The 23,069-nt window shown below is 41.9% G+C and overlaps 1 protein-coding gene across 1 annotated transcript; it reads right to left on the bottom strand.

Annotated features, from left to right (window-relative positions):
• Nucleotides 1-306: 306 nt before the first annotated feature.
• LOC111868833 lies at nucleotides 307-21,917 on the bottom strand (the record flags this gene model as incomplete). The annotated part of the gene is made up of 2 exons (XM_033753184.1): nucleotides 21,658-21,917; nucleotides 307-1,099 (listed from the first exon to the last, which is right to left on the bottom strand). A coding segment is annotated over exon 2 (784 nt), but the record flags the coding sequence as incomplete, so codon positions are not given.
• Between the last annotated feature and the right edge of the window lie 1,152 nt (nucleotides 21,918-23,069).

Genomic DNA, 23,069 nt, shown 5'->3' with positions numbered 1-23,069 from the left:
TGGAACCTGTGCAGCTCACACAGCAACCTTAAATAACCTGCACTCAATCATAATCGGTGGTATTCGACAGCGACACTTTCATACCATGCGAGTAACACGTAAATACAAAGCGAAAGCGAAAGGTGAAATGTGCTATACATTTAACGAAGCATGACTCCTGTACTAAGGAATACGACAAGAATTTTAAACTCGTCATCAGACAGTTGTAGTCAGCTCCACATTAATAATGGGACTGAAAACTCTGCCTTCAAATTTTCCGAAAGATAAATCCATAGGCTTCCTGACACATTGGTAAGGAGTACTCACCTCCAGCAACAGTAGGACCCAAAGGGTCAAACCGAACTCTATGTTCTGTCCCTGCCTGATGAGCGTGGAGCAAATCGGAAAAGAAGCGATGGCGTCGTAGAGCCAGTTCGTCTCGGCCCACAGGAGTAGCTGGGGGCTCCGCGGTGCCACCCCCTTCAGCTACCATGTCATCATCTTCCTGGGACAGCCACTGTGGCATGGCGGCCAAGTTAGGGATGCCGCCACTACCTCGTTTGGAAGGGTGCGGAGTGGCTAGAATTCCTCTCGCCACGGCCTGTAGCGTCGCTGTGTCCAGTTCATCCTCGCTGGGCAACCGGGACCTTCCTATTTCCTCTTCCTGTACCAACAATTCATCAGTATATGGTAGCAGTTTGTCATCAGTTACGTCCCGTCCTACTTCATCATGCTTGGCTTCGACTGCACATGTCATCATTTCATCTTTCACGCCATTTGCCACAATCTCCGAGGGTTGCTTCTCGTTTCGCATTTCCTCCCTTTGTTTATTTTCGCTGCTCTCAGTAACGATTTCTGGTTTCCCTTCATCCTGAGACCTTTTCAGTGGACCGTTATCTGGTTCCGTTATTGTCACATTCGGTAGCGAGGAGACAATTTTCAGACTGTCTGAGGTTTTGAGAGGTGACTTCATCTTCTTGTCAGCTGCGTCGGCGCCGTCTGCAAGCTCCTTGTTCTGCGTCTGCTTCGGTCCATACGCATCCCTCTCTTTGTCAACTTCATCGTCCTTGTTCGTTTTGTTGTTCTTGCACCCACAACAATTTTTAAACATTTCTTTTCACTAATGTAAATCACACATAAGATGAATGTAATAGAATTAAACAAGACTGACAGCAATAAACATTTCTACGTAAGAAACATGTCAACATAATAACAGACTGTATGGAAACATTTGATTAAGAGCATAACACTGGTAATTTAAATTATTTAAAAACGACAATATACACCTTTATCCGTTATAAAACATACGAAATATCCCAGGACTCTAACATGTGTTCTGAAATCAGTTTTATTTTCGGAACACCAACACGAGGCACACTCATTGCAAAAACCATATGCACTTCACTGGCGCCAGAAATGTATACAGTCGAAACGGGCGTGCAGATACCGCTGCCATGCATGACAGCAGAATGCAATTATACACACGTGAGAATCGAAATGACTGATCGCTTATTAATCCTGTCACATATCTGAGCTTTGCTAGAACACAATACACTCCACAGAACAGAAGGACGGTTTTAGGGAGACAATCAGCCGCATGTGCAGCAAGTCCTGGCTGTCCCAGTGACCCGAAACTTCGCCCGGCACCGCCATCCACACGTCCGTAACGCCAAGCCCAGCCGCATTGTAGGCTTCGAGCCATCTGCTGGTTCGGACCCACACTACACCGCGGAGTTCATGGCGCATGGTCCATGCAGCATCCCGGCTGAAGCCAGACATCTCCCCAATTCCAGTGCGTTCCCACAGGAGAACATAAAATGGGTCATTACACTTTATTTGCTGCTTGAATTGTGCTATTCATACTCGATCTTTCACAAAAATTATCAGCCCAATAACAGCCAATAACAATTCTGCATGCTGATAACAACCAATAGAAACATTTATTAGAATTCTAGGTAAGGTAAAGGTGAAGTTGCCCTGTGTTTAACTAATTAAGCACTACGCCATGAAGGCGTATGGGGGAGTGGATGTACAGATCCACAATTCCTTGATCTCGGCAATAGTTTGAGGTGAGTGGTCAGCTTCACGCCCCTGCCGCTTTATCCCCGGGGAAAGAACCCCTAGTACCCATTCGACAGTAGAGTGGGTGGGCCCCAGAGCCGATCTGGACACTGTGGAGAAAATTTTTTACCCTACCGAGACTCGAACTCCGACCCCTCCGTCGTCCAGCCCGTAGATAGTCGCTAAACCAACTATGCTACACAATTATATATGTCAGATACAAGAAAATGTGACACCTAAACATGGTCGTAGGGCATATGGCATTACAGGCAAAATGACATGGCATCATGTTACCTAAAAACTACAAACAAAAGCAAATTAATATAGTGTCGGGAATGGAAGTGATGTTATGTAATTATGTGGGTATTATTTTAAATTGAATAATTAAGACTACGACGATCTGCCCCCTTATTATATGTATGCCTGCGTTTCACTTCAGTTTCTTAATCCTAAGACGGGGAATCAGCCCGTCTCAATGCCGCTACCTACACAGAGAATAAACGCAGGCCTTCAGTGGGATTCGAACCCACGATCCTAGTGTTCGTGCGAGCGAAGACAGTTCATGCCTCAGACCGCGCAGCCACTATGATCGGCCCCGTACAATGCATAAGTATTAAATTCACGTATATACTTTATCATATTAATACTAACTGCATTCTGCTGACCAAAATGTAACATTACAATTGTCGAATCCAACTCCATGCCATATCTTCTGCTGGGGAAAAGGTACAGTGGATGCGAATCACGCCTATTCTTTATAATTACATGGGGAAATCGGCTTATGATACGAAACTATGTCTGTGTGATCATCCACGTGCCGAGTCCCTAATGATATTTGAAGCAACTGAAGGATTTTCATGAAACTTGGCATGAACATTATGCTAAATTCCACCTATTCACTTTTAGTTTCTTTTTTTATTCTATTAGAGAACTTACGAGGAGAAAGTGGCATTATGTATCTAGCTCTCCGTCCGTCTGTCCGTCCGTCCATCCATCTACGGCTTTACAGACTCTGTGGACCTTGGACGCTTTTTCAGTTGCTTAATCTATACACAGTCGGCACGACTCCTTGGTCGGAGGATCAGACCGTCACAAGGCCGATACCAACACACAAAACAACACAAACAGAATAAACGTGCAAAGATATTCATGCCTTGAGTGGGATTCGAACCCACGATCCCAGTGTTCGAGTGGGCAAAGATAGTTCATGCCTTGGACCGCAACTCTTTACGTCCAGTAACCACACTAACAAACCTCTGTCATATTGCTACGATTGCAGTGGAAGACTACTGAATCTCGAATGGCCTCACGCTATGTTAGAACTACTAAAAGTTCAGCCACATCTGGGAGCACGGCATGCAGCCTGCTCGCCGCTTACGGCGTTGTAATTGCCACCCTCCAAGGAATAAATAATACAACTTCAGCCTCAAAATGGGGCACCACCATTCCACAACTTATAGAGGCTGTATCCACTGGGGGTAGAAGGTGCTCCATATAAGAGTCCAGAGAACCCACATGAAAACAAACAGGGGATGTTATTCCTTTCCAAACTCATAACATTGGAGAAATCATTCCTAACCTCGCCGAGGAAAACGACGTATGAGATACTGTCGTAGCCTCGACAAGTAAACCCCACAAGAGTCAACACGATGGGGATCCAGCTTCCAGTCCTACAATCTACGTGTCGTATGCAAACAATTCTTGCAGTGGACTCCAGAAGTGGAGGCCGCCTTCCAAACACTACAGGAGGCCCTCTGTACTGTCCTATTTTGCTTATCCGCAGCCAAGAGAGGGGTTCGTCGTTGACACAGACACGAGTAACGTCGGGACTGGTGGAGTGCTGTCCCACGTACAAGGACAGGAGTAACAGCCTACTACAGTAAGATTTTGAACAAGGTGGAGAGAAATTACTGCGTCACCCGGCGGGAACTGTCTGCGATCGTAAGAACACTAGAACATTTCCATATGTAACTCTATGGACAAGAGTTCTACCTCCGCACTGACTACTCTGCACTAATCTGGCTCATGAATTTTAAAAACCTCGAGGGATAAACAACCTTATGGATTCAGTATCTACAAAAATGCAACTTCACTTCCGAGAACTAAGCGCGAAAACGACAATGCCGATGTCCTTTCGCGACGACCATGCCGAGAGGAGTGTACCCACTTCCACAAAGTCGAGGCGAGGGCAGACGTCAAGCAGGTAGCCGAAGCCGGTTGGGGTCCAGTCGCTCTGAAAAGGGAACTGAACGATCAGGACACGAGGCCCGTTCTGGAGGAAGCAGGGACCGGATGGTGTCCAGAATGGCAAGACATCGCCGACCGCAGTCCCACGTACAAAAGCTATTGGGCCCAATGGAAATCCCTCGCTGTGAGGAACGGCATACTGGAGCGTAACTGGGAATCCGCCAACGGACGATCTAAAATAGCCCAGATAGTTCTCCCTCGGAGCAAAGCGAACGATGTGCTGACCGAACTACACGGTGGACCGTCAGAAGGTCACTTGGGTGTCAACAAGATCCTGGATAAGGTCCGGTAGATACTACTGGCTCCAGGCAAGAAACGATGTTGAGAAATGGTGCCGGTGGCCCGACACCTGTGTACCCAGTCGCGGCCCCCCGAACCAGGAACTGGGGACAAATGCATCAGTACAACGTTGGGGTCCCGTTCGAAAGGATAGCCATCGATGTAGCAGGGTCCTTCCCGCGAAGCGACCAAGAAAGACTACGCCACTACCAACCAAGAGGCTTAGACAGTGGCGAAAGCGCTGGTTACCAACTTCTGCAGCTTCGGAGTACAGCAAGAGCTATGTAGTGAGCAAGGCCATAACTTCGAGTCCGTCTAACATAGGTTTGGCAACGTCTGAAGTAAGCAAAACGCTCAAAACACCCCTGCATCCGCAACAGCACAGCATGGTCGTGTGTTACATAAAAACGGTCGAGAAGCACCTATGAAAAGTCGTCGCACCGTAGCAGAGGGACTGGGACGCAAGATTACATATCTTCCTCCTTGCTTAGAGGGCATCCATTCACGACACTACGAGTTTGACCCCGGCTAGCCTAGTGTTCGGAAGAGAACTCGGACTGCCCTGCGGCCTCCTGTTTGGAACCCCCCCCCAAACAGGAACGACCCCATAATCCACGCGATTAATTCACTGGCCCATTTACATGACATCCACAATTGTGACCGCCAACACCTGAAGCTGGCCAGTAACCGGATGAGAAGCCGTTACGACAGACTGGCCAACTGCGCCGGCTATCACGAGGGCGACGATGTGTGACTCTATCGGCCCACCCACACGAAGCGAAAGCCACCCAAGCTTAAATCCCCATGGGACGGCCCATAGAGGGTAGTCATGCGGATAATTGATGTGGTGTATAGGATCCAGCGGAACCCTAGATAGAGGATGATAGTTGGTGGGACACCTAGACCGGCTCGCACCTTATCAGGGAACCGCTAGGGACGAGCGGAATTAAGGAGCAGCGGGTGCAGTTTTAATCACCGTGAGAACCGAGCCAAGTGGAAGGAAAGCGAAGCCGATGACAGAAGTTACAAGCACAGCCCCCGGCAAAGAAACGGCTGTACATCTGCATGCTATTCAAGACAAATAGCCTTACGGAGGGAGCAACGTGGCATGTAGATTCGTTGCTAGAGAATGAATGCGAAACAATCTATACAACGGTCGTTATTAGGCTACGACCCGTAAACAGCAACACAGGCAAGGTGTTTTCTGTGCTGTCCATGCTGAGATGTTATATAAGCAGGGTAGTTTGTGAGGAGTGAACTGAGTTAGTCAGTGAAGTGAAGAGTAGTTGGTTGGGGAGTGAACTGGAGGACTGCTAGGTTGTCGTCATGAGCTGCTGCTGTTTGAAGCTGGTAGCTGAGGCCGAAGACAGTTCGGGAACCCAGAGGAAGGGGAACGTCCACCGCTGGAAGCCGTTATCAGATAACTGGTGAAGACAGTAGGCTGAGAAGACCTAAGTGAGAGTTCTACTGAACTGCAAATAATGTGAATTAGTGAACAGGTTATAATTACTTGTAGTCACGGATCTGTAAGAGTTCAATAAATCCAGTTACCAATCCAAACACCGTCTACAGTCACTCCATACGAGTATGTTCGAAGGTAAGTTAGCAGATGCCATTTGTATGGAACAAACAAAATGGCTGGTACAGTTCACAAGCTCCTCAAAGTCACAGCACCTAAAAACGCCAAGAAGTCTAACATTTAATGGGAATGATGGTGCGAGGCATCACTATGAGCTCTGCAAGCAGCTGCGAGACTACACAGATGCTCCTCTACTCTCAGAGACTTGTCTAAAACCTCATGAGAGGGCCTTTCTTCAAAGTAGGGTATCATATTTATCGGACAGACTGTCTTCTATGCCTCAGTCAGTATAGCAACGGGATGGGCATCTGTTTCGATTCCCGGCAATGCAAGATTTTTTTTCTTCTCCAGAGCGTCCAGACAGGCTCTTGGGCCCACCCAGCCTCCTATCTAATGGTTACCAGGGACTCTTTCCCCGGAAGTAAAATGGCAGGGGCATTAAGTAGACCACTCATTTCCATCTAATGCAGAGTTCAAGAATGGCGGAGCTACACCTCCATTCCCCACGCCTTCAAGGCATAGCACTTAACTAATTAAGCACAGGACCAACTTCACTTTTTACTGATTCCTATGTATAATCAGTGGTGCTGCTGCTCTCAGAATACACAAATGCCCATCAACATGTACGTCTACTCCCCTCATATCTGTACAAACAAAAAGGATCTGTTACAATTAATATTTTGCTGGACATTATCCATCATATTGTCTATTCTACAAAACAGTCTAATTTCTATTAAAAAACACAACGTTTCGGGAACTGGATTCACTATGGAAGTTGAAGTCAACAATGCACTTCCATTCTTGGATGTTTTGGTTATGAAGCAGGGTCCAAAACTGACCACCAAAGTGTACCGAAAGCCTACTCATACTGGTCGTTATCTTCACTTTAAGTCCAATCACCCACACCACGTAAAAAGGGGAGTTGTTCATAGTTTGATCAACAGAGCGAAGGTCATATGTCAAAACAAGAAGGATTTTAGTAAAGAAATCAGAAACATAAGACATGATCTAATGCTCAGTGAATATCCTAAAGAATTCGTGGACTCTGTATTGAAGCCATCGACAAGAAATCGTCCCTCTTCAGACACAACATACCGAGGCACTGTAATCATTCCGTATGTCAAGGGTATCGCCGAGAAATTCAGACGCATCGGGAATCGTTTTCAGCTTAGAACAATCTTCAAAACGAAACATACACTCCGGGGGACATTAATGAAAACTGGACCCAGTAGAGATGCCCAGAAAACGAAGCAGTGTGTGTATAGCATCCCTTGCGACTGCGGCAGATGTTACATCGGTGAAACTAGCAGACCCCTAGAAGTACGCATTAAGGAACACAAATATAATATGACACAGGGTTTGCTGGAAAAGTCTAAATTGGCCCAACATGCATACGAGGAAGATCACAAAATTCTTTGGAATGAAGCGAAGGTTTTGCAGATCGAACCCAACACCACATATAGAAGATACAAGGAATCAGCCCACATGTCTCTGCTGGACCATCCTATCAGTCAACCCAGTATGGATATCTCTCCCATCTGGGCCCCTGTCATTACAGCAGAAATCAAGAGACTACAGCGACGTCAAGTGTAGTTGGTTTGGGTAACTCTTTGTTTCATATGTTGGTACCACAAGGAGTATTGCTTCTCTTCCGGTATGATTTCATTCACGATATTTCTCTGGTGCTAAGCCTCAAATTATGATATCTTCAATATTTCTTAGCTCCCACAGATGATTTTGTTGTGCTTGTATACCACAAGGAGTATTGCTTCTCTCCCGGTATGATTTCTTTCTCTGGTGCTAAGCCTCAAATTATGATAGCTTCAACATATCTTAGCTCTCACAGATGGATTAAGTTGTGCTTCTTTTATGAATCCCTTTGGAAATTGGCATAGTTGTCCGGAGATAGGGGCTAGCTCTGTCTATTGGACCCAACTGAGTAGGTTTTACCTGAAGACGGGGACAGAATCCAGTTCCCGAAACGTTGTGTTTTTTAATAGAAATTAGACTGTTTTTTAGAATAGACAAGATGATGGATAATGTCCAGCAAAATATTAATTGTAACAATTTACCATCATCACAAACTTTTAGATCTTATTAAAAAGGATCTGCATACACACTGGGAACAGCGAAGTCTTTCTTGCAGCCATTTATACATCTCAAGGTCGTGCTTGAAGTGACACAGATATCACAGAGCTCTTAACCTTTAAACATACGGCCTTCCTGGCAGATCATCTAAATGTTGAACAACCCTCTCGAAATACTGCACTTTTAAAACTTTCATATGGGAAACTATTAGCTTATTCTGAATTACTAATGTTGAAATTTCTGCACCCCGATGCCCTTTGCTCATTATTCTTCGGTGGCTTTTGTCATCCATAAAAATGTTGATTATCAGATGTCGCTGTGTCTGATATCCAGGACCCAAACAATCTATCAGGAGCGTTTCACATACTGGATCTACATTACAACTTGGGATCTTTTGAACACTGTTCAAAATTTTACAGAACAGGAGAGGTTTCTTAGCCTTGCCTTTGATCTAATTTCTCCCACAATCCAAATTAACTGTGGGGAAGCTGATGAAACAGTGTGTGTGAATTAACGGTCTCAACAGCCTCGGTATATATGCCGTCGACAAGTAAAGTCACACTTTTGGACCCAAATAATGATTCACTCAGCTTCCATCGTCTGTGAAACACAAGCAAAAATTGAGAAAATAATGCCACGAAACCTGGAATGAAGAGTGTAAAACGGCAGTTAACTGGCTTAGAAAAGCCATTTGGTGTATGACCTGTAGAAAATAACTGAGCAGTGGGAGAAAAAATAGGTAACTGTAAGGTCACACCTCAGCCAGAATTCTGCTTACAGCATGCTTCATGATGGTTTCTTGCTTGATTTATTCTTTGACCTAAAATATGGAGAAGACATGTCCTTCAGAAACGCAGGCTGTCCTCCCCCAGACTATACAACCTTATATCCCAGAAAGCATAACTCTTCACATTAAAAAGGTTGCTTTTGCCATTTTAAAATGAAATGGAATCTGAAGTGTTTCTATTGTCATATTACTTTAAAATACATTTTACCTACAATGTTTGACAAATGTAAAGAAATGTGTGTCTCGCGCATGTCTTGCATGATCAAGAACCCTGTCACTGTCACTATCAACACAACCAAATGGCTTCAGTGATGCTCTACATGAGTAACAGATTGGACATGTGTCTGAAATGGACTAACATATGGACCTCCTGCTAACACATCAAGTTTACTGCTGCCCTGTTCCTGTGGAGATTTGTTGTTAACAAACCTATGATCAAAACGTTCTCTTGTACAGAGTTAAAAAGAGGGATGCTGAGTATACAGACAGAAACAGCACTGTAATTGTATTGCACCAACACAAATATAAACTGAAAAGGTTTCAAGGATGAAAAGAGACTTGTTTATGTAGGAAGTAGCCTGCAGAATTCAGCCAATGAAGTAAATCGCTAAGGATCAGACAATCAAGGTCTGTTTTCCAACTGGGAAAGAATTTTTCTCTTTGTCATAATGACCAGACTGGACCTGGAACCCATCCAGTGATAATCATGCCATGGTGCTTAAGCACAAGAGCAACTTTACCTTTACCTATTATTAGGAAGCAGAATTAGTAGGGCCGCGCCATAGCTCACATGGTTAGTCACTAGTCAAGTGGGATTTGTGGTGGACAAAGTGATGCTGGAAAGGATTTCCTCAGAGATCTTCGGTTTCTCCTGCCACTCTTCATTCCACCAAATACTCCTTCATCATAATCACCCGGGGCAAGTACAATAGGCCAATCTGTGGCAGCCGTGCTGAGTGGACACTGCCCCAACTGGCGACTCTATTAACTGAAATCCACTGTACACATTTTAATGTTCCTGACTATGGATCCATGCAGTCCCTTCTCCTACAATCACTTTATGTGTTCTGTTTTCCTGGAGGAGGGGAGAACCTACATAAGCCGACTTTTGACTTACTACACAAAGTACTATCAGTGAAGTCAATCAATATGGAATTCCGAGTCAATTTCAAACATGCTTACATCAGTACTGGATGTTCTGATTGGTTTAAGGTTTTTTTTACTGCAAAAGTGAAATGAGTTTTAAATTTTACACTGCATTTGTGTTTACATATATACTTACTTAAAAACTAGAGTGTCAAGTTGCAGGCCTACTTTTATTAAAACATTTAACTATTTAACTTTATGGTGCATAGCTCTTATTTAGAAGCTAAGAGTCACTCAGCCAGTCAAGAAATGTCTTTCCTTTTATATGGACCTAAAGACTTATTACCATATTCGTAAATATCTGCCACTGCACCCAATCTTCGGTCAGATGCATCCAGTCTACATTTCCACACGCTACTTCTTGAAGGTACATTTCAATACTATCCCAGCTACACCTAGGTTTTCAAGTGCTTTCTTCCTTCAGGTTTACCATTACATTTTCTATGTATCTGTAATCTCTCCTTGGTGTGCTACATGCCCCTCCATCATTGCATTAATTTTATCACTTCAGTATCTCACGAAGAGCACAAATTACATTCTTCCTCATTACTCAGTTATCCAGCATCATCTTCTACTCTGTCAGGCAGTTACACTTTTTTTTAAATTCCTTATGCTGTAAATAAATTTCGCGGTGTTGTGACATGATGCCCGAAAGCTGGAAGCATGGAGCTAGAGAAATCCGTTGCTAGGCAATGGCTATGTAGACACATTTCCGCAGCAACGAATATGCAAGCAACAATAGGAGAACTGCCATTTCTATGCAACTATGAGGTAATTACACCTCTGTAACAGCAGAAGAATTGTTAGGAAATGGTGTTTTCTGTGGGTCTGCACCAACACTATACAGTGGGGACTACAGGCCAGCTAGAATCAGCCAATGTGAGGACCGGGTCAAATACCACCAGCGTGACCCTGCGAGTCGTAGGAGGTGACAAAAAGGGAAATCTCAAATCTGAGACAGTAAAATATGGTCGTGAGTCCCAAGGGACTCAGACCTGAGAGAGACTGTACTAGCAAGGGCCAGCAACATATACAAAAGACAGATCCATCCTCTAATCAGAGAAGGTAACCCACAGAAACAAGACCGTTAACTGTCAAACGGTAATGATTAATATCTGGGGCTTGACACCAAGACTTACTGACTGACTGACCGTCAGTTGCAATGTGAGTTTGACTTTGAGCTAGAATCAAAATTGAGAGTCTCTGGAGATGGCTATCGAATGATTGAGGAGAGACTGTAAGAAAGGCATTAGGCTGTGAGAAGAAGACTTCATGTGTGCTGCAGTGACAGTGAGTTATAAATCTGTTGCCAGGATACAACTAGTGAAGACTGAGAACACCTGTGTGTGTATGTGTGTGTGTGTGTGTGTGTGTGAAACAGTGAAGTGTTAGGTGTGCAGATCAGCAACATCCCTGTATTACTTGTAGTTATGAGCTGTGTGTACAAGTGCTCAACCCAATCATTCAAAGCACACCCCCCCCCCACTTCCAATAAGTCACACACCCCTAAATCGTGACAATATATTGATACTTTGAATCCATATCAATATTGAATACTTTTCCCTTCCATTACATCATACTGATTTATTGACATCAGCCAACCTTCCTCACAGGTGAAGTTTTCTTCTTCAGTGTTACTGCAAATTAAACCTTTTGACTGCATCTAATGAAGTAATTATGATACCATTAAAGGGACTACAGCATAAACTTAAAATTTATCTTAGATAGCATTCAGTTATTTAACACTGTTATATCAGACACTGAGGTTATATAGTTTTAAACACCAAGAAAAAGAAGGCCAAAAACTTGTTAACATGATGATGGTTATAATGGTAATTTTTATAACCTCACTAGTTCAAACAGTAGTGTTAAACAACCCAAAGACAGGGCAGTGCAAAGAGGATAACAAGAAGCTCAATAAGGGCAAGATACTGCAAAGATCCCCACTGTCTAAGTAACAAGGCCATTCATGTCTTAAAATAGTGAGATACATGCTCAAAATATGCAAAGTCAAGCAATATTCACTCATCTTGAACAAGGGAACCATGACTGCACTTGCAATGCATCTATATATATATATATTTTGTGGTGGGATGGGACTAAGTCACTCGTACTGCAGCCACTTCTGACCTATTGTACCAACCCCAGATGATAGGTGATGGATTGTGGAGCAATTGGTGGAATGAAGACTGGCAGGGGAAACCGAAGTACTCAGAGAAAACCTGCCCTAGCGCACCATTTTGTCCACCACAAATCCCACTTGACAGAACCCGGGCCACCAAGGTGGGAAACCAGTGTCTAACCACTTGAGCTATATATATATATATATATAGACACACACACACACACATTCACATCTCGTATCTTAGTGCACTCAGTGTACTGTTATCTTTGTGTGCTTAGTGTAAGATAAAAAGATCTGGAGTTTTCACAGTGGTGCAACTGACATCTCAGGGACCATCCGTCCATATAATCTGGGTTTGATACGATGTATTCAGACCCTAATGACTGAGACAGATATGGTCCCTACATCTGTAATTTTTAACCAATAGACACAGCTGACAGCCCAGGAAGATTATATCAAGATGAAAAAACAGGTTTTCATCCTTCTTTTCCTCCCATGTATTCAAACCTGTCACTCCACGTCCTGCTTCTCTTCCCATATCCCGTCATGTTGTAGTGATCTTGTCTAAATCTACAAATTCACCTACTCTTTGCTTCTATTTCCATCTCCACTTTGGGCAATCTTCATGCATTTGCTTCCAAGACTGAACACACAACTCTGTGGTTTTCTAAACTCTCTTCAAATTTGTGTTTATTCTAATCCTTGTTTTTTTCTCCATGTCTCTCACAGTTATGCTTCTTAAAAAACAGCTCTGTTCAGTTGCCCGATGACATTTTTATGGACAGTCAAAGGCTATGTTGCAAATGGAATCAGTTTAAAACAGACTCAGCACTCTGCTCTTCCAAACTAGGCTTCAGATAGTATGGAAGGAATGAAATTGTCATGGTCTAATTTATGGTACTACTCCAGCTCTGCCTAGTAAGACTAGTGTCATGGCTGATAATCAAATCAGACAGCTCCAAAACACAAGTCTCAGAAGCAATACAGACTGAGCCAACTTGCTGAGAGATGTTTTCTAAGAATACATCATTATTCATTACATGTTATTTGTGAAAGAGAGTATACCAAAATAATATTTTGGAATATGTCCTGATATAAGAATACAAGTTACAAAGCAAGTCACAATTTCATTATTTAAATTTGCAGCTCTTTCTCAGTATAATCATAATGTGCCTATTACAAATTATAAGCTTCTCCTTATTGCCTATCATTCAAAAAAAGGTAGGCAATCCCTGACATTGGAAGTCACATGACCAAACCAAGAAGTAGTGTTACCCTAAAACATTTCTCCATCGAAATTGCTAAGACATGCTCGTAAATAAACAGTAATTCCAGCCCTAATCTGCATCCAATATGAGCTTCAGTGTCTAACATAATTTTCTTTGTTATGGGGGTACAAGTAAGGTTATGTGATCTCAAGTGTGTGTCCTTTAAACTTCTGACCTGGCTATCAAGTTTATATTAAAATGTATATGAACAGACACTGGAGGCCAACCAAACCTTGTACTTTAGTAGCGGCAACACTGCTGTAGAGACGCCATGCAATGGAACCAAATAATGTCGCTTATACCACACGTTGGTTACATACCTACCTTACCTCAGAGCAAATGGACTCTCCCTTCCCACATCACGCGCATGTGCAGTGACGAGTGTAGTGTCTCAAATTTGAGATTGGAAATTTAAGCCCTTGCCTAAATGCTCGAGACTTGCGAAAAGGTTTTACAACCATTACATTAGTATGACAACACCTGGACAGGCAACTAGGTTAAGAATGTTGATGATCAGCATGTATGCGTAATCACAGAAGTAAGAAGCTCGCTAACGGGGCCACTGGAGTATCGTAATATTACCGCATAAACAGCGATGAGACGCCGTGGGCCCGCCCACATCCCCAGGGAATAACCAATTAGAATATAACTTTGGGAACTGAGAACAAAAGGGAGGAGTTAACTACCCTCTGTCATCAACAGCTGAATTAGCAAATTGAAACTATAAATTACTGAATTTCAAGAGACTTGGGATCTGATCTAACACAGAATATTGAGTTGTCAGCCGAAGGCTCTCGTCAACATGGGCCTTACGAGCGGAGGCAGTGGGCCTGCATCTTGTACTACAAGTAAGTTTCTTTACGCATAACAGCCATGTTGTTTAATAGTATTGTTGATAAAAGTGTTGAGTGATTTCAATGTGCAAACTCAAGTGTGCCCGGCGAGCCCTTAGGGGAGGATACTAGAATCATGTAACATGTAATTGCCTAGGATGTTAGTCAGGCAATAAGGGTTTTATAGTGTATGTGTCAAGGTTATGGTTAGCGTGTAGTGATAAATATAGTATGTGGGTTTCAATATGTATAACTAGGGGTAGATTATGTTAAGAGTGACACTTTACGAAGGATAGTGTAATCGTATCTAATGAATAGTAGGGAAACAGGAGCACATGGAACGATTAATACTTGCCTATAGTCAGGAGTCGAAGAGAGAGAGAGACTCCAGTTTTACACCCCCGAAGGGGAGGTTCCGAGCGTAGCTGCAAGTCAATCCACTATGTAGTCCCGACTGAAAGTCGGCCTTGTTAATAATGTAAATATAAGAGTGTAAATAGATAGAGTAGATAGGATAGGATGTACGCAGGGAATTGTGATTCACCCTCCATAATCACCTTCCCACGACCCATCCAGCAGATCCTACCCAAAATGAGAGTTCCAACAGCAGCCGAATGCTTAAGGGGAGGTGCTAGGAATGGACAGAGATAGGCACCTGCCACACAGGCAGCATTTAGTAGCCTGGGTATCCACCCCTTTTTAAGATGTAGTAATAAGGTAATACGTTACTACCTGTAGACTATATGGGGAGTGGTCAAGACGGAGCTATGACTATATGTCAGGGGGTAGCCCCCACAATAGAGAGGACAAAGGGTGGCAGCTTTAAATGAGAGAAGGAAGCCCAGAAACAGGAGAATCCTAGCTGAGAGTAAGCTAGGATTATTGTGTTAACTCATTACAGCGTAAGCTGTGGTAGCAAGGAGGGGTACCTGCACGCCCCCCTTGCACCACGGTGTTACAAGTGGCGACCGCGGTGGATAACCAATCCACCCACGTCGCCAGGGACGTTACAACGAGAAGAACTNCAGCAGCCGAATGCTTAAGGGGAGGTGCTAGGAATGGACAGAGATAGGCACCTGCCACACAGGCAGCATTTAGTAGCCTGGGTATCCACCCCTTTTTAAGATGTAGTAATAAGGTAATACGTTACTACCTGTAGACTATATGGGGAGTGGTCAAGACGGAGCTATGACTATATGTCAGGGGGTAGCCCCCACAATAGAGAGGACAAAGGGTGGCAGCTTTAAATGAGAGAAGGAAGCCCAGAAACAGGAGAATCCTAGCTGAGAGTAAGCTAGGATTATTGTGTTAACTCATTACAGCGTAAGCTGTGGTAGCAAGGAGGGGTACCTGCACGCCCCCCTTGCACCACGGTGTTACAAGTGGCGACCGCGGTGGATAACCAATCCACCCACGTCGCCAGGGACGTTACAACGAGAAGAACTGAGCCTCGTGTTAGCTGGCGGTCTAATGTAGTGTTGTCACGATGTTTTCGAAACAGGAACAATGGAGTTGGATAAAGATTGAATGTGCCACAGGCCATACAGCATGACAGTGTCATCAAGGTCTTCAAGAGGCTTGCGGGGAATCTGCATTGCCTTACAGAACAATGGCAAGGTGGGTTAAAGCCTTCAACAAGGGACACCAAAATGTGGCAGACATGCATCAGCCAGATCATCCTAGTGTCAGTGAAGAAGTGTATGCTTTTTCCGCGTTCCTGGAGAGTGATCGACACCATACAATTCGTGAGCTGGCCCGAGAGACAGGATTAGCGCATAGGACTGTGCTTCACATTCTGAAGGAATGCCTAGGCATGAGAAAAATTGCATCATGATGGGTTCCGCATGATTTGATGGAAATGCAGAAATGGCTACGATATGACGCTGCTCATAACCACTTGGGCTATGAGCGCGAAGGAGAGGCTTTCTTATGTCATATCATTATGCTGGATGAGACATGGGCCAAATTGTACGAGTCACAAATGAAACACCAATCGAATGAATGGCGTCATTATGGGTCACCACAAAAATCAAAAGTTTGCCAGAACCCCAGCAATGTGAAAGTATGACTGTGATGGTGTTATCCTAACGCATACCGTTCCCCGACAGCAGACCGTCAATGCGCAGTATTACTGCTCATTTCTGGAACACAACCTGCGACCAGCTTTGAGAAAGAAGCAGTGACACTCTCTGCAGAACCCACCCATCATTTTACAGGACAATGCTTGGCCGCATGCAGTGCAAGCTGTGGCTAATTTGTTCAATCGATGGGGCTGGGAAGTGCTGTACCATCCACCATGCTCCCCGGACTTAAGGCCCTGTGACTTTGACTTGATTCGTAAGATGAAGGAACCACTTCATGGCATTTGCTTCAGAACTGTTCCAGAGATTCTTCAGGCAGTAGACCACTCCATTCAAACTATCAACACTACAGGCGCTGCTAAAGGTATCGTATGACTTCCACATCGCTGGCAAGGGGTCGTACACAATGCTGGTGACTACATTGTAGGACAGTAAAACTTCAAAACATGCATCTATTTTGTATCAGTTGTAAATAAATAGTTGCCACTATTAAAGTTCCAACCCTCATACAATCTTGTTATGTGGAAGTGACACTAGTGCAACTTAATAATTCGAACTGAAATTATGCACAGTAATAGAACAGAGGTAAAACTGTTCTTGTGGAGTGAGAGTAACTGCTCCAGCATTTCTAGCCTCAGCAATTCATGTAGGTGAGTGGTCAGCTCCAGTCAATTTATTCCTGAGGAAAGAGTATCCATTCAATAGTAGGCCGAGTAGGTCCTAGAGCTAGGATGAACATGATAAGAAAGAGAAAAATCCCAGCCAGAAATCAAACTTCAAATCACCCAGTCTGTACTCATACTCTCACAAAAATTGTTTCACTTATCCACATTACATTACTGATATATTAAAGCAAGTTAATGTATATGTTTTCTTGTGCTCACAGAGCATGTAGTTATCTCACTGTTTCACAGATGTCGTTAGCATGAGCAGAACTGTTTGCAGAATTTTGTAACAAAAGCCTCAAGAGGGTTTCAACATTCAGCAAGACAAGGCAAATTAAAACCAGTCACAGTCAAGATGTAAAATAATGAATATACTGCTGTTGTTATTGGAATGGTTGTTATCAGTAACTGCTAGAAGTAAAAAAGAATATTCTGGTGTATCCTATCAATCAAAGAGGAGTTCAGATAGTGTTATTCCATCATTCTTGTGGAAAATTAAACAATATTAAAACAAACTCCATTACACTATGACTTCAAGCACTTTTATTTACTGGAATTAGTCAAAGAGTTCTTCAGGAAAAGAGATATGAATTTTTGAAGCCACATTGCACCAAAGGCAAAGATGGTAATCACTTTAACATAATCATCTGTTTAAATGCAGAAATGTGTTCATATATCATACTGTGATTTATTCACATAACACTGCATGATGAAAGAGACCTTATACACACTATAGTACAAGAAATATAAATTTACCAGAATAAAAATGGTTTAAATTGAAAATAAAAGGAACAAAGAACATATCTGTGACATTTTTGCTAATCAACATATATGTTTTACTTCACATCAGAAATGTAATAAGTATGTCCACCAACATAGATATTACTAAAAAATAAGAGACTTGAAAATGGTATAAAAACTGCAACTGCTGAATTCTTCAGGTCACTTCATTACAGACATGACTAGATGCACTGCCCACTGAAGTAGTTTAAGAAACTTAAAAGGCCATTTGGGATATCCTATCTTACATATATATGCCAACATCTAGTATTAACCACTGGAATAAGGTTACAAAACATTGTGAGAATCTGTGATGGCCTAAACGCTATATATGGCACACATGTTGTGACGTGCAACCTGAAAGCTGCAACCTGTCCATCTGCTGGAAGGGCTTCGCGGAGCACATTCCCATGATAACACAAAATATGCTGTTACTCTAAGTTTTAATGAACTATTGAAGACATATCCATGGTAATGACTTCTAGACAGATATTTCCTGCAAAACAAAGGTGTCGTTTTTGTGACAACAGACAGATGAATGTTTGACTCAAGTGCCCCCTATTCAGTACGCCAAGCAAATATAGAGTAGCAGCAGCAAAGGCAGAGGAAAGCAGAACTAAGCAGAGCTACTTACCTATTTAATCATCAGTCAGTTTGTGAAACCTTCATGAAACTCTACTTTAATGTTCAAAGTTTTAAAACAGTTGATATACTTACAGCACAAAAAACTATGACTGGAAATAAACCATTTATTACATCATGTACTTCTCTTTTCCACAAACACACAATGACTTGAAAACTGATCTTGTCAGTTTAATACATTTTACACATCTTGCTTTAGAACTAACATATTGTTACTTGCTGCAATAGTCTAGTTCAAGACACCGTGAATTTACCTACCTACTGCTTAACTGTCCCATCATGTCATGTGACAAAGTGATTACTGAAGGTGTAGACTTCCATCAAAATCATATACCAGAACCTAACATTCTCATTAGTAACACCACTCTGAAGTGTGACTGTCATGAACAAGGTGAATTACTGCAAATAACTAATATTACCACAATAAAAATATTTTCTTTACAGTAAAGTTACACTTACTCAATGTATTGATTCTCAGTTTACTTAAAGCCTTTCACAAAAACTCCTGTTACAAAATGCTAGCTGTGATGATTGTGTGACAAACTGGGTAATATCTGGAAATGATCAGCACCCATTTAAGCTACTATCCCAGCATATGCCTAGGGGAACTAAGGCCAACCATAGACAACTTAATCTGGACAACCAACCTCCAGGCTAGAATCTACTTTGGGACTGTTGGAACATGAAACAGGAGAGTCAATCACACAACTGCAACAACTACATAACCACTATAAATGTCATAAATTCAGTTGGAAATAATTTGGAGCCCTATCCAAGAACTGTCCTGGTGGGACTGAGGAAAACCATAATACCCTCAATTACAACAGCTGGTCTATGGGCCAAGATTTGATCTTGGAACATTCTCAATGTGAAGCAGAAGTGGTACCCACTCAATCATGATGTTTAGTCATAAGCAGTTCAGAAAGAATTATTTTACAAGCAAGCAAACAAAAACAATTAACATAATCTTTACACCTCCCTCTTAGACTTTTAATTGGCCAGTTTCCAAAATGTTTCCCCACCAAAATTCTGTATCGTATCTTTCACTTCAATTATTTACAGACAGGACACTTCATAAACATGTAACATAGAGAATACTAAATATAAGGTAAAATTGTCCCTGTGCTTAACTAAGCACTATGCCATGATGGTATATGGGGGAGTGAATGTATACGTCCACATTTTCTTGACCTCAGCACTAGTTGGAGGTGAGTGGTCAGCTTCACACCCTGGCTGCTTTACTCCTGGGAAAGTGCTCCCGGTACCCACTGTATAGGAGGTTGGGCAGACCCCAAAGCCGGACTGAATGACATGGAGAAATGAAAATTCTTCACTCTACCAGGACTCGAACTCCGACCTCTTGGTCGTCCAGCCCATAGCCAGTCACTATACCAACTGCACTAGCCTGGCTCCTAGAATATTAAATGTACTTTAATTTAATAAATCAATCAAAATATATACTGTGCAGCACTCACTACAATACAATGCACTTGTAATGTAGCAATTCCTTTATGAGGTCTGATAATATTATTAACCCCTTGATGTCCTACTTCATTTTGTCTACTCCAAATGCCTACAGAAAATAATTAAAAAAAAAATAGGTGTCCAAAATCTACTATTAAACTTCTGTATATGTATATTACATTTGTCATCCCTCTGGTAAATTAATTGTTTTTATTTATGTAAGTTCTCATGGTTCATTTAACAGTGGTTTCAGTAGTGGTGTTTCTGATCTCACCTAATAAATTATCATTAGCACACACCTCAAAACATGCAAAATGAGGGCCAACTTCAAGTATTTTCTGGTTGGAAACTCATAAACATAAAAAGAATTAATACCATCTGCTACAACATTTCTTACAACTCAATAACTGAATCCAAATCTACAATACCCTACATCTCAGCACAATTCAGTTGTCACTCAAGAGTTCAATTTTCACATGTAAGCCATTTAGATCACACACATATTTATAAAGTTATTATCGATAATTCTGTCGCAAAGAGGGTTTTCTTCTTCATGTCATATCCCTCAATTATTATGTGATATGTGCTTCTGCTTGTGAAGGTTCTTCCACATATGTAGAGAGATTTCAGTAACAATTCCCACTGGCAGTCCTGTTATGTCCACATGTTCATATGCTAAATTCATATATGACAAATAGGAATTTAATAGATACCAAGGGGCTATTATAACGTTGCTAAAAGAAACTGAAGTAACAGTCTTGCCACTAACCCTGTGTCTCATTGTACTTTATCCTAGAACCTGTAATGCTGGGTTCATTATTCTATTTCATAAGTTTATGTTTTCAGCATGATCTAAATGATAGTATACAACTACCTACCATCCTGGCACACTTCTTTATCTACAAGGTAGGCTTGGTTACCAAATAAGAATGCTGATTCATAATCATGACATAAGTAACAATGACTCATTCAGTCATGGCTCCCCTCCACAAAATAATACGACTGCACAGCTGTCATCTGACCTATTTACACACTAGCCGTTGCTCTTATGTTATTTAAAATCTGAACTTTCGGCCTGACGGCACAGTTCATGGCACATAACTTACCTACTGATGTTATCAACTTAAACTAATTCCATTCTTACATTCTTACATCATATTCGGCATTCTACACTTTAACCTGAATGAGGGAAAAATCTGGTCGCTTCTTATATAAAATCCCTAATTTGTGAATCCACACAAATACGACTCATATTTTTGCACCGGATTAATTTGCACTATGTGTAGACATGATGAGTAAAAGGGTATAATATAGGTGCTTTAATAGAAGGATGAGAAGGCGAGACTCATAAGGTGGAAATGACAGCCACAGATAGTTAACTATCATCGAATAAAATCTCCAAGACAAAAAAAACTACGTAATTACAAAATATAATATTTATATTACACTGCAACTTGGGGAGCATCACAAGAATTAGTCCTCTTGGAATCCCAGAACATAAAATTCAACATATGATACACGTTGCCACCACCGGTTTATTCAAAGAATTTTGAATACTAAGAAAAATAAATCATTTCATAATGGCAACAGTGAACACAAACAAATAGATCATACAAAAATTTTACTCACGTACCTTAAAAGATAGTAGTCTATCTCTTACTCCAAATTATTGTCACTCATAACACCACGAACTGTACCTATCGGCACCTATCAACGGGGCGTTTGCAGGAAGTACAGCTGAATTCAAATGTAACACATTCAATCAATAACACATTACACCTAAATAAATGATTACAATATGTAACTAAACAAACTAAAATAATTCTGGTATTTAAGTTATATTATCCGCAATTAAATCACATTTATAGCAAATCGTGTACATGCACTTGAACTATTACGTCGTACTCCATGTTGTACGCTGCTCGCATACTCGATACATCGATATGGACATCAACAACCGCACCAATTGTTTTTTTTTTAAATTCTAATTGGAGCGGGCCTCAGTCCACTCGGTACTGCGGCCACTATTGGATCTATTGTGCCGGCCCGAATTGATATATGATGGTGATTATGGGGCAATTGGCGGAATGAAGATTGGCAGGAAACCCCAAGTACTTGGAGAAAACCTGCCCAGGGACACTTTATCCACCACAAATCCCAAATGGCCTGAACCGGTCTCGAAACCGGACCGCCTAGGTGGGAAGCCAGCGACCCAGAGACTAACTGCCTGAGGTACGCCGTGGTCAGTCAAAATATTTAGTCAACGACAATCACACTGCAGAGATGTTTTCAGTGCTACAGTCTTCTAGGGACTGCAGTACACTGCTTACCAATTCCTGACAGCAGGGGTGGTCAAGCATCTTCATCTTGTACTGCGTTTATTTACTGACATTCTCAACGCATATATTGTTACAGATCAGGGGGCCACAAAATGATGTAGGATGCATAACAATAAATCATCACAAAACAAATATGTATTTCAAATTTTACATATGAGAATATTGGTTGCATTCCCATCAGTAGTTTGTATCATGAAAAAATGGACACTTTTCTTTAAGTCTGTTATTTAACAATGCTGTTGGCACTGCGCGAAATATTTAAAAAAATATTTTATAACAAGCAATATCAAATTAAAACCAAATTTTAGAAACCACTCACATCACATTTGTTGGTAATGAAAAATTAGTAACATACAGTAAAACTTGGTTATAGCAACATCGGTTTCTGCGACACCTTGTCTATTGCGTCAAATATTCAATGGTATGAACTAATTCCTCATAAAGCAACTGTTTTTATACCTTGCTTAGTACGACATGCACAAATGCATCAACCTCGCATGTAACGTCATTTTCATTCCTCAGTTTCTCTGATATGGACATTGAACGTAATTTAGAAAGTGTATATTGGGAAAGTAACAGGAAACAAATGAAGATAACTGATTACTGTACTCGTATCTAGGTACAGCAAGACACAACAATTGATGTAATCTACTGTAATTTGGTGAGTGAGCCTACCTTTAATATACAGTATTAGTGCGGTATCTAT

The sequence above is a fragment of the Cryptotermes secundus genome, unplaced genomic scaffold, assembly GCF_002891405.2.
Source record: "Cryptotermes secundus unplaced genomic scaffold, Csec_1.0 scaffold305, whole genome shotgun sequence".
NCBI classification, from domain to species: domain Eukaryota; kingdom Metazoa; phylum Arthropoda; class Insecta; order Blattodea; family Kalotermitidae; genus Cryptotermes; species Cryptotermes secundus.
The sequence above is the reverse complement of the archived record's forward strand: the minus strand, read 5'-3'. Positions and strand labels throughout refer to the sequence as shown.